We start from the raw sequence: 11,336 nt of genomic DNA, 5'->3' as shown, positions 1-11,336 counted from the left end.
AGCTACCAAGAAGTTAGTGAATTCCTCTGAAGAACCAAATGTTATAATTAGGAACCCGCTGCACTTAGAACTATTCTACAAATAAGCACCTCAAATCTAGCCTAGTCCTTCCAGAGAAAACAAAGGTCAATAGGCTTCTTTGAGGATTGGCAAACCAGAATTTCTTGGACCAAGGTACTAATTACTTCCAAAGCTGAGTATGATCACTACTTCCAAATCCAAATTATTGCCAAAACCTCATGATAAACCTCAGTAGTACTCCTCTCTAGCCTAACTTTTGAATTAAGATACTTCTAGACTGGACTCTAAGGATAAAAAGCCTAATCTGAAGGGAAGGCAGGATAACAGTGGGAATATACTGCTTGTGGAAAGCTGTGCTTCTGCATAGCCTGATACAAAGTCACTGAAGACTTCCCAGGTCCCCAGCAGCAATTTGGGCTCAACCAGGGTGAAGTGGAAACAAGTTCAGCTCTGAGAACCCAAAAGCGTGTGTGACCTGCTGCTCCATACCTAGGAAATGGTGTCCTGCATTGCCTGTGTGTTTGTAAGGTGGGGTCCCATATTTCTTGCTTACTGTTGTCTGACAGAAAAGGGATGAGCACTGGGCTCACTATTACAAGCTCCTAGTTGGAAAGACTAATCCACATGGTTTTTAAGCATTTTCGCATATCCACCACTGTGCTTGAGGATTCACTTGTATGTGTATTCACTCGTATGTTGTAGCCACATGGCTGTGAATTTGGTAGTGTCCTGAGAGACCACAGTTTTCATCTCAGATGGAAGAAGTGGACAGAAGTATCATTTTTGTGAGGTCTAGGCATAAGGCAAAGAGGTTACGATAGCACTGGGAGAGGAGGGAGAGGGGTCAGAGTTAAATATGTCAGCAGTTCATTTCTACCTGCAGCCTACTGACTTCCTTGTGTAATTTCAGGGAACTTTGAAGTGGGTGTTCACATCGCAGATGTAAGCTACTTTGTACTGGAAGAAACAGCACTGGATAAAGTAGCGAGCGAAAGAGCAACTAGTGTCTATCTAGTGCAAAAGGTAAGGACAACTCTTCCTTTTTTCGTCTGACAACTGTGTCTTCCATTTACCATAAATTCATTTTAAAGGTTCATTTTCAGATGGCTGCAATCAAAATCTGGCTATTATTGCAGCAAACCTACAAAAATGAGTAAATTGATGCAAACGCAAGAGCTAACATACCTGCTGACTACCTTGGAGCTTATGGAGAGAGCACGGGGTGAAGCAGCAGTTTGTGACCCTGTGTCTGTGGGCAGAGACCCAGGTGTGCCAGGGCTTGCCAGCTCAGGAGCAGCTCCATGTGAACGGGACTCTGCTGATCTGGAGCTAGTTCAGGGCCCAGAGCTGCATAGCTACATTTGCACTGTTCCTGTGCCAAGCCTGAGATAAGCCTGACAGACCCACGCTGGCTCGGCTGCTCTGCTGTTGCAGGATTGAAATTTGCAGATGTGGTGGCGGTGGAGAGCTTTATTTTTGTCTTCAGTGCAGTACTAGTAGCTAACCTCTCCAAGAAGTGGATGCATAGCAGAGTAGGGTGTAAAACACCCTATGCAATCTCACATTTTGAGGTACAACAGTATTTAATGACTTTTCTTTTATCTGGGTATCCTAAATACTGGAAAAATGCGTTCTTTCATCATGCAGTGAAAATATATTTGAAATTGTACAGATTTTAGTGTAACAGAATCAAATGTTAAAGTCAAGTTTAAAGTTGACTTCTAAACTTTAAAAATGAACAGGTTCAAGTTTAACATTATTGGAAAGGAAACATCCAGGTTTTGTCTGTGCCTGTCTCATTTTCAGTTGAATGTGCAGAAACGTTTCCTAGCTCATCAGATACCGCCGGCACTGTGCGTGCAGGGAAGCCAGGAAGCTCGGCTGTTAGCATCCTGTGTCGGCCTGAAGCATCAGCTGCATGAAGAGTAGTCTTGAGGCAGTCTCACAAGAGCAGATTAATCTGCCTCTCCCCACGCTCCCATTCAGTCAGGCTGAAGTCCTTGTCTCCGCAGCCTTTTCCGGGATGACAGGGCATCTTTGGTATAATAAATAAACATATCCTACTTGCTGTTTAGGATTAGGAGTGATTCTTCCCCTCCCTTCCTGGATGTTCCCAGGCTTGCTATCCGGGGAGGGTCTTGTAATGATGCTTGTTCCAATAGCTTACTGTGTCCTCTCCACACTTTCCAGATGGTAAAATGATTTCTTTTACACTGTTGAAATCAAATTAGTGGTTTGATATCAAGCTGTTAACCTTTAGTAGCTGTTCTGTAACTTTCCTTGGGTAGAAATAGCAAGGCACAGCTTCAGGGGGTCTCAGTGAGTCTGGTGGATTTTCCGTCTCTGTGGGTATGGGTTGCGTGGAATAGCCGTGATAGCAATGCAGAAATGCCCGAGCTGGGTCAGTGGTAGCGAGGCCAACAGCACAAAGGTGCTGCAGTGCAGGACCAAATTACCAGTGACTTGCTTTCTCCAGGAGTGTGAAGCAATGCGTATCTCATGAAAACAGCAGTTCTGGCACCAGAATCTTCCCAATCCTACAGTCTCTCCGGTGATAAGCCCTTGGCTTCTGCAGTGCTCTGCTTCCACCTCTGATGCATGACTCAACGGCCGTAGCTCAGTATGGGAGATGTGGGCTGGCCCAGGAGGAATGTCACTGCAGGGCAGCAAAGCTGTAGTCCAGGAAGATGTTGTGGCAGTATTTCCAAGTCAAAATACTGTGGTTTGAAGGCATGTGATTTTTTTTTAAAGGGAGAAGGAAGATTTTTATATAGAAAGGAGACATTTTTCAGGAAAATCTAGTTGAATTCAAAAGCTAATAGAATTTTCTTTCAAAGCACTTCTTCCCCCCAGCACTACCAGTCAGTCACATCTGATGCCAGCATAAGTTATCCATTGCCCGTAATCTTCAATAGCTCTTCATCTACCTTTGCCCAACTGTCAGGATTAGTGTTTTACCCATGCTTCTGCCTGGCAGAAAATATATTTTAAGAGTGCAAACTAGGTTAGGTGATGAAATGGTCAATATTTTAATTGCAAGACATGAAAAGGAGACAGGGATTGGGCAAAGGAAAGCAGCCACGCTGTCTGAAACAAGGTGGTAGCATGACTCTTGTAGAAAATATGCTTTCCTTTGATGGAACTGATTCCTAAGACAGCTGCAATTCTGCTAGAGGTTAGCACCATGCTAATCTTCCCAAAGAAGTTAAATAAAGCCACATATTTAATTTTCCTGAACCATATACCCAGAACGGGAGTTATTGTGTAATTGCTAGTGGTCTATTTAATAAAAGTCAAAAGTTTTTGAAATAAGAGTGTATCAGGTTTTACGAAGCAAGAAAACCTAAACAGTTTCCTCCTCTTTGGCACATCTTACAGTGTTATTTTAGGTGTGAAGCAGCTCGAGTGAGAGGTCAGACATAAATCCCTATAATATTTTATTGGTCCTATTTTATACTGGAGATCAAAGATCGGAACTGTAAGCCTATCTTCATGTTGAGTCCAAGGACTTAGAGACATTCACTTTTGACACCAGCAGGTTGTCAGGGTGTTGATATTTTGATAATCTCAGGCTGAGTAACAAAGAGTTGCTCGAAATCTGAATTCATGGAAGTGTTGATACAACTCTTGAGCAGAAATCTTGGCTCATAAACAAATTGCCTATTTCCTTTGAGTGTCTTTTAGTGTGTAAGCAAGAGGCTTGCTGAGCCCACCCCATTGTTGGACCTCAGCGTCCTCCTCCCAGCTCTGGGGAGAGCAGCTGATGGAAACTCTCAGTTAATACAATCCCTCCCCATCGGACCAGCGGTGGGAGAAGGGGTCACCCTGGGAGTCGGAGGTGGTTGTAACCAACCCGAACCAAGCCTGAGTGGGCAGCCAAAGCAGCGCACCAGGAGAATGGGGTTGTTTGAAGGGAGCAAACCTGCCCACGTGACTTTGTGGAAGTCTTAACCAGAGTTTGTTCCCTTTTCCCCTTGGTTGATGGATTGATTTTCCCCTTCCGTTCCTTGAAAAACTGCTACAGCGACTTCATTGATGAGACCTGCCCTGGCTAACCCGCTCTGAACCTGGCCAGTGAGTCAGTCCTGGCTGCAGCAGATGTTTCTGATTTTAAAGGGAACGGGGAGTTGTATCATCCCAGTATGTGTGTGCTCCCTCCCACCGCCCGGCTCCCTAGGAATGAGTCCGACGCTGGAAACTTGCATTTGGTTTCTGGAAGCACTTTATTAGCTGAAGAGGCAAAACAAAACAAAACAACAGGCTTTCACAAGCAGGAGGTTAGATCTTCCCATGTCCAAAGCAATTCCACCATGCAGAGGAGCCCGCTGCTAAGCAGTGTGGCTGGCCATGGTTACAGGTCCATGTGTTTTATAACCCTGGGACAATGATGTGTAGGAAACCCCCCAGCCCTGGCAGTGCTTTCTCTTACTCTGGTTTTCCCTTGCTGCCCACGGCTTTGGTGTGCCGGGATGCGTGGCTGCCTGCGGGGAAAGCCGACAGCGTGGAGGGGAGGCTGCCAGGCAGTGCTGGAGCACTAAGTCTCAAGCTGCGTATGGTAGCGCTGGAGATTTCGCATGTACGACTTGGAAATAGGGAGAGAGAAATCTGTCTGTAATTTGATTTCAAATGCAGACCCACAGCTGCGAGCATTGTGGTTATCAGCCTTTCACTCAAAGAAGTGCCCTTTCCAGTATCTCTTGAGCCCTGCTAGGCTTGTGGGGAGAGATGGTGTCTTTTATTAGTCTGACTGATAGAGGGGGATGAAAACCAGACAAGCTCTCACCACCCAAGCCTTTCTTCAGCCCTGTTTTCTATGATACATTCATTAGAAAGGATTTCCTGGGGGCCGTAGGTCCTTTTTTTCATCGTGAAAGTTTTTCCCCCTAGCCCTGCTGGGTCTCTCCAACTGCATTTCTAGATTCAACTACATTTGTACACCCCCCTGTTCCAGCTGTATGATCCCTGTATAAGCCCAGGTGACTTTACTTCCACCTGCAGTAAAATCAAGCTGAATGATGTAATCCCCGACATAGGCACATCCTAAGCAATTTGCTAAGGAAACCACTTCACGCTGGAGGTGATATCCCTCGGCAGTGTTTCAGCTAGCTGGATTTCTGCGTGCCGTGGCACTTTGCAAGGCAGCTGGCAGACACCACTGTCTCTTGGCAGACAGTCACGGGAAGGGCAAAGCATTTAAAAGATGCCGGGCAACCTCTGGATTATTTGAGGCGATGCTATGCAACCCTGATATTCTGCAAATCTGGGCATTAAAGACGTACTTAGGGAAATCTCCTCTTATCCTGCGTCTCCTTCAGAAAGAGATGGAGATAATCCTATTGCAAAAGTTCCTTCTGGGCAGCCCCTGGGATAACTCCTGAAACATCTCGCTCTCCAAATGTGACACAATTGTGACATCTTTGTATGTTAAATGCTGGGCTTGCAACTACTAAGAATCCTTTCAGCCTGTGACCGTATAATGTTAAGGAAAAAGGAAATGTGTATTTATAACTTAAACGTTGGTGCTTTGTGACAGTTGGTTTATTTTCCGTGTAGAGCGTGAAGAGGAATCGTGATGTTAAAGCAGAGGGAGGCAGTTAGCCAAGACTGTCGTGATGTTGAAAACAGGTTTCTTCTTTTAATTCAGTAAGGAAGATAAAACTGAAATACCTTCAATGCAAGGTGACATTGTCTTACGTTATATATGTATTTGCTGAGCCCAGGAAAAGGTTGATTGACTTCTTGCTCTCCTGTGAGGCTTCCTCCATGGCTTGGGTTAAGTTACTTTGCCTAAAGTTTCGCTCCTGTAAAACAAGGGTAACGCGGGTTGATGCTTCCCTATTTAACAGTAGGTTTGTTACAGCTAATTGCTTGGTGAGTGTTTAGTGCTGTAATTATGATCTGAGTTAAAGCTTTGCTTGTGTTTCACATCATTGAAAGCCCTTCCATAGCATTATAGCCTCTTGAATCGGATATTAATCCTGCTCAAGTGCACTTAAAACAAGCATCCTGTTGTTTTGTTCGGGCTGTTCTTCTTGGATGGGCTTTCATGTTTCATGTAGGCATTTTTCTAGCAGACTGTTATTGCTTCAGGAGATGTGAAGGGAAAAAGGATGTGCTAAGGTAAAAAAATATTCAATAAGTACAGACCGTTATCAGATAATCAATCACAGAGCGGGGGAGAGAGAGGAAAGCTAGTAACTGCGGCTTTTAATTTGGGTGAAAAAGGGCATGGGAGCTTTTATTAAATTACTAGCACTTTGTTCACTGTGACCTGAACTTCAGGGTCTCATGGTGGTCATGGGCGATCTTAGGCAGGCAGGGATTTCTGATAGTCTATAAAGCTATTTTCTCTCCTTTCTGGTATGGGTTGGCACCACTCATGCTAAATTTATAACCTTGTGGTGTGGGTCCTTCCAGGCAGCATGGCAGAGCTCACGTACTGAATCTGTGAGTTATGAATATACCAGTATTGTTAATGTACTGTTCACAACTGGAATAACAGAGTTGACGGCCTTTGTGTTGCGGGAAACAGCTTATCATAATCTGTACCCTTGTGACCTTCCAGCTGAACCAGTCCTGCTGATTCATGTTGCAAGTGACTCCTTGACAGTCACAGACCATACAGTTAACCTTTTGGCATTAATACGCACTGCAATTAGAATGGATTTATAGCCATCGTCTGGTGCCAAACCACAAATGTGATTAAATATTTTAAGAGTCTTTCCTTCAAAGCAAAAGGTAAATACGAAGTGTGTGCACTTGAGGACAAAATGGACATCTGAGACTGGTTTTTTTCTTACTGTTTTGAAAAACAGTTATTCCCCTGGCATCCAGGTAGAAGAAGTCATCTCTGAAATCACCAAATCGGCATCAGAGACTTTGGAAGAGCTGGGGTTTGCATGCCAGCCAGCTTGCTGCTGGACCTATATTTACAGGGTGGCACACATAGCAATCAAAATGGAAACTAAATTAAATAGCTAAAATATTTTATGGCAACCAAGTAGAGCATTTATCTCTGTGTTTTTCTGGAATGCGCCAGCCCACATTGCCGCTCAAAATAAACAAGAAGAATAACGTGGTTCTTCTTTGAGGGCAGTTACTGCTTCTTCACAAGGGTAAATAATGAGAAGGGAAATAAGAATGTAAAACTCTAATAATTAGGTTTGCTTCATTAAACAGCTGCTAAATATTATCTTCACTGCAGACTTCACCTGGGAAATAACTCAGGGATGGTAGAAACACTTGGAGCTGCTCAGGTTTGCTCTAGTGTGAATATGCTCCAAAGCTTTTGCTTTGCTGCTGTAGTCAGGTGAGTAATTCATGGTTTGGTAATTCAGTGTTCAGCAGCAGAAATATTGATTAGTTGTAAGGAATTAGGACACAGGTTAAAAAATCCCTGCCAGAAATTTCTCTTGGCTGATATTTTGTTCAAACAGAGTTGAGTATAGTAAAATAATAATTGTTCTCCCTCTATTTGCAAACACCATGTTCAATAGTCATAAAACAGGTGCTTTTGTTTATCTCACCAACACCTACACGTTCCTGTCTGTGCTACAAAGCATGGCTCAGTCTTTATTAAAGCCATGCACCACTCCTGTGATGCTTGGGAGAGGTTTCATTTATGCTTTGCAGGGTGCAGGCTTGCATTACTTGCCTGGTTACACAGTCTTGAGTGGCAAAACAAGAAACACAGTTCCCAAATCCAAGCTCTTCAGCTCCTGACTGCCAGAACCATGTTTCTTCAACATCAAGTTTCCTGATGTGCTGATCCTTCCTCATTCTTCCCAGTGTCAAAATGGCAGTGGGAAAGAAGTGGAAAACAGAGCAAACATTGTGACCTTAAAAGCTGCAGTGAAGTGTTTGCATAACTGAGGATTCAGGACGCTCCAGGGTGCTTAATCCATACCTCAGAGGGGAGCGCTGGGAATGATTCGCAGGTAGGAGACTGACAGCTCCCCCTGGTCTCATTGAGGGACGGGGCTGATGTGAGTGTTGGTGGCCTCTGCAGTGCCTGACTTCCTCTCCTTTCAGAGGATTTGGGTTCCTTACTCATTCCGTGCCAGCATGCTGTTCGCCGTGTAATGTAGCTCTGGCATGGGTGATGCGTCCCAGAGCTATGACATAGCCACTCCTGCCACAAAGAATGCAATCCTGAAGGTTTAATGCATTTTCTCCTTTTATGCATTGTTGAGCCTCTCTTTTACTAACTGGTCAGGGAAGCTTGGCCACAGACAGGTCTCTACTAAAAGCCCATATCTCACTGAGGCGCTCTCTTCTTCTCTTCTCTTCCAGGTGATCCCGATGCTTCCCAAGCTGCTCTGTGAGGAGTTATGCAGTCTCAATCCTATGCGAGATAGGCTGACGTTCTCTGTGATGTGGAAGGTGACTCCAGAAGGCAAGGTACCTCGAGTAGTGGGCAGTCATCCTGCTCATCAGTCCCCCGTCCGTGGCCAGACCCAACTCTTGCAAACAGAGTGCTAAAAATGCCATCCCTTAACACCCAGGTGGATAGCAAAGGACTTGTTAGTGAACAATACTGGAGGATGTAAGACTGTCCCTGTATCTTGTTTTACCGATGAGATACCGTGGAACTTCCAACTGGAATAATCTCACAACATGGTGGGGAAAGGAAGACTATTTGTATGAATCTCAGGAACGGATCATTTCCTGCTCCTTGCCAGGTCATCCATCCATTTAATGTCTTACCTCCAGCAGCAGCTCACGGCTAATGCTTTGGGTGGGACAAGATGTTCGCCCCCTACTCCAAGCCTGTCTTGTGCTTCTAGGCAGTTGTGCAATGCAGTGGATGAGGGCAGTATCCCTCTGTGGCCTCTCCGGTAAACAGACTTTCATTCTTATTCAGAGCTGCAGATTACATCGATCCAAATAAAGCGCGATAGCTCTTCAGCAAAGGCACAGCTCCATCCTCTGCATGTGTTATTCCCAGGGAGTAGTTGTGGAGGCTGTCTGTCAGTGCAGCGAGCTGCCTTCAGCTGCCTGCCAGCTCTCCCCAGGTCTTCATTTCTCTCCCTGTTCCTCTCCCACACTCTGTAACCCTAACAATCTCCTCTTTGCCGATCACAGGGTCCCCTCGCTAATCCAGGAGGCCTAAAGACTGCCCCTAGCAGAGGACTCTCCGATCTATGTGAAGTACACTTTTTGTACTCAAAATTATTTTTTTTAACCAGTGTTGTGCTCATGCAGAACTCTCTCTGTGGAGAGTATTTCTTGTGCCAATTTGGTAATTTTTCACAAAGATTAACTTTACTTCTTTATTATCATCCATGCTGCTCTAAAGGATACTGAACCTTGTTTTGTGCTTTAGCAAAATATAGTTGCAGTCCTATATCTGTATTTCTCCAGCGAGTCCCTGCTCTGGCACTGAGGTGGGTTTTATTTGTTTGCTGTGAAAAGCATTTCACTTCCTATAGCTACAGCATGATTACTCATGGGACCTTCTAATAGCAGCTACTTGGTGGGCTTTTTATTGACTCTGAGTGGTCTTTGAACAGCTAATAGTCAAGTCTTAATTAAAATAAGCTTTTAATTAAAATCTTACCTCTTGTCCCCTGCAATATATACGTTATTTGCTTCTCAAACAGTGTTCAGACCAACCCTGTCTGGCCAGTGAGAAAACAGAGCTGCAGCATCTGCCTTACACCTGCTCAGGGAGCTGATCTCTGCAGGAGCAGTGGTCTGGGCCATGACCATGCTGCCCCTTGGAAAGCAGACAGCCTACGGCCATCTCAGCAAACTGGTTTCTCCTAGGAGGCCTTTCAGGACTGTAGTCTTAATCGAGGTGACTTGATTTGAATATCAGCTGAAGGCTGGAGGAGAATTTACTCCTTCCAAGAGGAAAAGTGGTTGTAGGGCTTTTGCCCAGCAGGGCATTCTTGTAAGAGCTTATCTGTGAGTTGGGACAGAATTTGTCTCTTGTATTTCTAGGTGTTACTATAGCCTCATCTCAGTCTAAACAGGATCACACGCTCTCCCAGGCTCTGCTGGGTGAAAGGGAGGTGAGTCAAAGGCCTCATCACTGCCTTTGAACTTCAGCCGATGGTGGAGAGCCATGAGAACACTGACATTGAGGACAGGACATTCCTCAGTGAGGGACGCATGAGGCCAAAGAGCACTTCGTTGCACTGTGTGTGCACAGCAGGATTGTAACCTTGAGCTTGCAAAGCAGAGCCCAACAGCACTACTACCGGTGAGAGCTGCTCTGAGCTCCCACTGTTACTACTCCAAAGCAAATAAATCTGGAGCTAATGCACCTCCCAAGGAAAAGCCACGCAGATTCCTCACTTGAATGTGACTATTGATAAGTTGTTGGGGTTTTTAATTCTTGTTTCTTTTAGAAAAATAATGCCAGGCTCAGCCCTTTCTGGGAGACAGGCACTTTCTTGTTTCTGTTGCTTTTGGGTTCTGGAGCTTTTATCTTCTAGTTTTTCATGAATGTTACAAAATGTTGCCTGAACAGCACTCCACATAGCTCCATGGACTCCAGTGGGATAGTGTGACATGATGTATTTGAGATGACTTTCCAAGGGCAGAGGCATTAACCATATTGTTGCATCTGTGCTGTTCTTCAGAAGCAGAGCTGGACGTTTATAGGAACAACATAGCACGTTCTTGTTCGGAGGTAGTCAACAGAAAGATATTTGAAAACAAACGATGCAACTCTCCTTTTTAAGTTATTGCCTGCTGATGTTTGAAGCACAGCCCTCATGGTTCCTTCTACTAGTGAGGAAGAGAAATTGCTTCAGTCTGAAACAACCTATACAAACAACGTGTCTTCCAGGCTCAAAACTGTTGTTGTCAGCCAGGACGTGATATGGACACTGCTTTGCGTGGAGAAAGTCCTCAGCCTCATGCACAGCTATGTCACACCCTCAAAGAGACCCGTACCACCAGGGACTGTGCTAATGGGAGGGTTTCGGCTGAGCCACACTGACTGTCATCACATGATGTGCTGGGGACCACAGCTTTTTCTCAAAAGCAGCCAGAGCTGGGGGAAGCCTTAACATAACCCTAGAAATGTCTCAGTTATGGGTACTCTGTCTGGAGTCTGGGTGCACCAGGTTTGCTGTGATGGGGGAGACCTTGCAGACCAGTCCTGTGGGCTACTCGTTGTAATCTCCAAGTCCCAGCTCACAAACCCCAAATGCTGCTCCTCCACACTGCTTCGCCCATCCATCAGCCACTGGTACGTGGGCCAGCCAGCCTTGTGCGGCTTTCCCCACAGAGGCGGAGCTTGCCCATTCCTCTGGTGGGGTTTCCAAACCAGGGACGCAAGGCTGTGGTTACCCAAAGTCTGC

At 45.2% G+C, this 11,336-nt stretch overlaps 1 protein-coding gene across 1 annotated transcript in view; it reads left to right on the top strand.

Moving 5' to 3' along the window:
• DIS3L2 (DIS3 like 3'-5' exoribonuclease 2) overlaps positions 1-11,336 on the top strand; it is a 196,733-nt gene that overhangs the window by 114,056 nt on the left and 71,341 nt on the right. Inside the window, 2 exon segments of the mRNA XM_009323570.1 lie at positions 932-1,044; positions 8,314-8,421. Coding sequence (XP_009321845.1) covers positions 932-1,044; positions 8,314-8,421 — 221 coding nt within the window.

The sequence above is a fragment of the Pygoscelis adeliae genome, unplaced genomic scaffold (assembly GCF_000699105.1).
Source record: "Pygoscelis adeliae isolate BGI_AS28 unplaced genomic scaffold, ASM69910v1 Scaffold245, whole genome shotgun sequence".
NCBI lineage: Eukaryota > Metazoa > Chordata > Aves > Sphenisciformes > Spheniscidae > Pygoscelis > Pygoscelis adeliae.
The sequence above is the reverse complement of the archived record's forward strand: the minus strand, read 5'-3'. Positions and strand labels throughout refer to the sequence as shown.